The sequence below is a fragment of the Colobus angolensis genome, unplaced genomic scaffold (genome assembly GCF_000951035.1).
Source record: "Colobus angolensis palliatus isolate OR3802 unplaced genomic scaffold, Cang.pa_1.0 Scaffold82, whole genome shotgun sequence".
Lineage (NCBI taxonomy): Eukaryota > Metazoa > Chordata > Mammalia > Primates > Cercopithecidae > Colobus > Colobus angolensis.
Genome location: NW_012122043.1, coordinates 703,192 through 708,494, shown reverse-complemented (window position 1 = coordinate 708,494; position 5,303 = coordinate 703,192). Strand labels below are relative to the sequence as shown.

The 5,303-nt window shown below is 40.4% G+C and overlaps 1 protein-coding gene across 2 annotated transcripts in view; it reads left to right on the top strand.

Moving 5' to 3' along the window:
- FARP2 (FERM, RhoGEF and pleckstrin domain protein 2) overlaps positions 1-5,303 on the top strand; it is a 156,500-nt gene that overhangs the window by 47,324 nt on the left and 103,873 nt on the right. For both annotated transcript variants that reach the window (XM_011929543.1, XM_011929542.1), the window contains exons 3-4: positions 1,938-2,042; positions 2,949-2,991. In XM_011929543.1, coding sequence (XP_011784933.1) covers positions 1,938-2,042; positions 2,949-2,991 — 148 coding nt within the window. The remainder of the gene's footprint in view (positions 1-1,937; positions 2,043-2,948; positions 2,992-5,303) is intronic.

The window sequence follows — 5,303 nt, the reverse complement described above, 5'->3', positions numbered from 1 at the left end:
TGGCGCAATCTTGGCTTACGGCTCACTGCAACCTCCGCCTCCCAAGCTATTCACCTGCCTTAGCCTCCTGAGTAGCTGGGATTATAGGGGTGTGCCACCACACCCGGCTAATTTTTCTATTTTTAGTAGAGACAAGGTTTTGCCATGTTGGCCAGGCTGGTCTCGACCTCCTGACCTCAGGTGATCCACCCACCTCAGCCTCCCAAAGTGCTGGGATTACAGGCATGAGCCACTGCGCCCGGCCTATTTTATCAATTCTTTACTGAATTTGTCCTTAACATGTTTAGGTCTGTACAGTTGTATGAAAATGTCTGTAGGAAAAAGTTGTAGAAGTAGAGTTGCTGGGGCAAAGGTAAACACACACTTTACATTTTGAAAGGTATTTTCACATGATCCCCCCACAGGTCACATGAACTTACACTCTTCGCGGTACTCTGTGAAAGTGGCTGTTTCTCACAGACACTCCAGTATTGACATCATCATTCTAACCGATGGGTGAAAAATGTCTTACTGTTTTATTATTAGAGAAATTTAGTATCTTTTTAAATGCATAATAGCCATTTGTACATCTTCATCTAATAAGAGCAAAATAAAACATTGTAACTTTTTCCAGTGTGATTCTAGATAACTTTGTTAAATGTGTTTCTGTTCAGATGTTTTTCACTTTTATTTGAGTCAAGTCTGTCCATCTTTCCTTTTTGCTATGTTTAGGAAGACTTTACCTTTCCCAAGATTATAGAGATTCTTCTCTTGTTTAATTCTGGTCTTGAGGTCCACTGGAATTTATTTTTGTGAGTGATGTACAATAAAATTCTATTTCCATTTTTCTTCTTCTGTTTTTTTGAAACAGAGTTTTACTCTGTCACCCAAGCTGGAATGCAGTGGCACAATCTCAGCTCACTGCAACCTCTGCCTCCTGGACTCAGGTGATCCTCCCACCTCAGCCTCCTGAGTAGCTGGGACTACAGGTGCACGCCACTACACCCAGCTTTTTTTTTTATTTTTTTGGTGGAGACAGTGTTTTGCCATATTGCCCAGGCTTATCCTGAACTCCTGTACTCAAGAAATTCTCCCATCTCAGCTTCGCAAAGTGCTGGGATTACAGGCGTGAGCCACTGCGCTCAGCCCATTCTTTTCCTTAATGGGAAAGTCAGTTGTCCCACCTCCTTTATGAACAGTTCTTCTCATTGATGTGAAATACTACCAAATAATATGTTTTTTTTACTCTTTGTAATTTCCGATTGATCAAATAATTATTTACTGGGATCTTATACAAATGAAGACTCTAAGACTTTAACTTTTTAGTAAATATTAAAATAATGTTTTTTTGAAAAGGTCTCACTCTGTCACCGAGGCTGAAGTACAGTGGCATGATCATGGCTCACTGCAGCCTCCTTCTCCCAGGTTCAAGCAATCCTCACACCTCAGCCACCTGAGTAGCTGGGAATACAGGTGGGCACCGCTGTGCTCGGCTAATTTTTTAATTTGGGTAAAGGCGAGGTGTCACTGTATTGCCCATGTTGGTGTCAGACTCCTGGGCTGAAGCAATCCACCCACCTCAGCCTCCAATCAGTGGGATTATAGGTATGAGCCACCACACCTGGTGTAAATATCAAAATTATTTGATAAAATATTTACTAAAACTAGAAATGGTTTCTGTAGCCTAAAGTTACAAAGAAATAGGACTGAAAACACACTAAATGTAAAATGGAAGGAATTTTTTAGCTTTATTTTGTTGCCAGTTTCTGAGCACAAATGCTTCAGACTCTTTTTTTTTTTTTTTGTATAGCTTATAAATCTTAGTTATACACTGGAAGACAAAGTGAAGCAACAAATAAAGTTTTGTGTGTGGGAAAGTAGTTTTATGCACAGTTTTCATAAACCCTTGCTGTTTAGTCATTCAGTCCTTGTTATTTTTCCCACCTCTCTCTGCACAGCCTAAATGCGATGGCCAGATATTACTGACACAACTGTGGAAGCGTTTGAATCTGGTAGAATGTGACTACTTCGGGTTGGAGTTTCAAAATACTCAGTCCTACTGGGTGAGTGCTTTGATTTGTTAGGGAAACAGGCCCTAGGCATGTAGTAGGAAGCTTATGATGTGCCCAGGCATGGAGCCTTCGGGCCTGCTGTGATGATACCCGCAAGATCTTTTATAATTGTCACATCATCAGTATAAAATATTTTTTGCTATTAAAATATATTATTGTTAGCTGTAGATAATATATTTGCCTTTAATCCAAGCCTGAATTCACACCCTCCCTAAATTTGTTCTGTCATTAGCGTATGTGCCAAGGAAACTCTCTTAAAAGTGATAAAAGCAACTTCTAATACATCCTGTATGAAAATCATTTTGAAAGTGGATTTGTAGCAAACTTAACCAGTTATGCCTCATTTTACTTAATAGATGCAACCTTAAAAAGTGTGGAGTTTTAATATGTATAGATAGAACTGTTTTAAAGAACCATACATCAACCCTTTAGTTCAAAAAGCATGTCAGCATTATTAATTTCTGTCCAGCCTTTCAGATACCCTTAGCAGTGCAACCGGATTTATCCAAGTTTCCTGTTCTGGTGACATGACGTACCTCTTTTACAGAAGCCCTCTCATCAGTTTGTTCACAAATGCAGTAGTACCAAATATTTGTTTGGTGTTAACAAATTCCCACAAATAATTATTGGGACCCATTCTGTACATGGCAGCAACTGAATGGAGGTATCCAGTATAATACAGCAATTTTAATGTCTTCCCAGGCTTCCCAGAGCAGGCATTGCTGTGCTTCTTGTACAGTTTGTTTTATCAGGATTCAACTTTTAAGAGGGGGGTAGAGTCAGAATTTTCCTGACATAAAAATGTATCTAATTATAACCATTTTTGTTTTTATAGCATATTTGTTAAATAGAGACATTATTTAATAGATTGGATTTCTTCTGTTAACCCTTCTTTAGATTTGGCTTGAACCTATGAAACCCATCATTAGGCAAATACGAAGTAAGTCCTTGGTTTAACTCTTTAAAATCTGTTTGTTTAAGATGCTTTGTCCTGGAATGTTTAAAAGGCATGTTCAAATGTTCATTGTCACCACCATGTATGGTTAGCAGGAAGTGATCACCAACAGCAGATAAACTTGGAAGTCATTTTGCTGTTTAGTTTTAGTAAATTTAACTCAGAAGATTCTAGGCGACTTCCTTCACATTTGAAAATAAGAGCATATGCTGTTTGATACCATCTTAATTTTTGACCAATATGCAAAAATAACTGCAGTTTCTCCCTTGATTGTGAAAAAGACATTGAGATTCTCCTTTTAAATAGCTTTTAATAAAATAGTTGATACTGTTTTACAGTTATAAACATAATCGTAACTGTGACCGTAATAATAACAATTATATTATTATTTCTGAGACAGGGTCTCGCTATTTGTTGCCCAGGCTGGAGTATAGTGGTGCGAACAGAGTTCTCTGCAGCTTCAACCTCCTGGGTTCAAGCTGTCTTCCCACCTCAGTCTCAAGATAATTATTTTCATTTGTCTACTTATTAAATTTTTTAAATTAAGACAAATAATAGCTCTTCTCAGTTCTTCTATAATTGTGTCGATGAAGTCTATAGTTGAGTCACCCATAATTTTTTGTAGTACTATTATAAATTGGAGAAAAAGGTGTAGAAATAACTTTGTTATATCAGAACAAGGATCTCTGAGGAAAGAAAACAAAATAAAGTGTTTTATACTGATAAACTAAGATAATGTACCTTTACAGTATTCAGATTTCAAAAATATTTTTTTTTTTATTACTACTACTAATACTGGCCTGTTGTGGTGGCTAATGCCTGTAATTCTAGCAATTTGGGAGGCCCAAGTGGGCAGATGACCAGAGGTCAGGCGTTCAAGACCAGCCTGACCAACATGGCGAAACCCTGTCTCTACTAAAAATACAAAAGTTAGCTGGACGTGATGGCGCATGCCTATAATCTCAGCTACTCAGGAGGCTGAGGCAGGAGAATCACCTGAGCCTGGAAGGTTGCAATGAGCCGAGATCGTGCCGCTGCTCTCCAGCCTAGGCAACAGAGTGAGACTGCATCTCAAAAAAAAAAAAAAAAGTGTAAACACATAAACTTTTTTTTAAAAACTTTTTCATTTATCATTTTTTTCCCTAAAACATAAACTGGGGGCCGGACACGGTGGCTCACACCTGTAATCCCAGCACTTTGGGAGGCCAAGGCGGGCAGATCACGAGGTCAGGAGATCAAGACCATCCTGGCTAACACAGTGAAACTCCGCCTCTACTAAAAATATAAATTAGCCAGGCGTGGTGGCAGGCACTTGTAGTCCCAGCTACTCGGGAGCCTGAGGCAGGAGAATGGCATGAACCTGGGAGGCAGAGCTTACAGTGAGCCGAGATCGCGCCCCTACACTCCAGCCTGGGTGACAGAGCAAGACTCTGTCTCAAATAAATAAATAAATAAACTAGGGAAAAAAATGTATCTCTGTCTCTATATATATGTATGTGTGTGTGTATATATATATAGAAAGAGAGAGAGAGCGTGCAAGCATGTTTGTGTGTGGAGGGTAGGGCAGAGTCTCGTTCTGTCACCCAGCCTGGAGTGCAGTGGTGTGATCTCAGCTCACTGCGGCCTCTGCCTTCTGAGCTCAAGCAGTCCTCCCACCTTGGCCTCCCAAGTAGCTGGGACTTCAGGCATGCGCCACCACATCTGGCTAATTTGGGGTTTTTTTGGTGGAGAGAGGGGGGCGGGTAGAAATGGGATTTCACCATGTTGCCTAGGCTGGTCTGAGACTCCTGGGCTCAAGTGATCTACCAGCCTCAGCCTCCCAAAGTGCTGGGATTACAGATGTGAACCACTGCACCCAGCCTATTTAAATATTTTAATGTGCAATTTCCTACTTGTTTTTAAGGCTTCCTTGAGTAATCCCTGCTTAATGCAAAAGATTTAAAAATTCTGTACATATGTGATTGGTACTTGGGACTCAAATTCATATACAGGAAATGCTTCTTTGTTTTTTCTTTTTTCTTTTGTTCAGAGACAGGATCTCACTCTCCTGCCCAGGCTGGAGTGCAGTGGTGCAATTGTAGCACACTGCAGCCTCAGACTACTGGCCTCAAGCCTTCTTTTCACCTCAGCCTCCCAAAGGGCTGGGATTACAGGTGCATACCACCACACCTGGGCAGAAATTTCTTAATATCATATTATTTGAAAAGATAGGCCGGGCGCGGTGGCTCAAGCCTGTAATCCCAGCACTTTGGGAGGCCGAGACGGGCGGATCACGAGGTCAGGAGATCGAGACCATC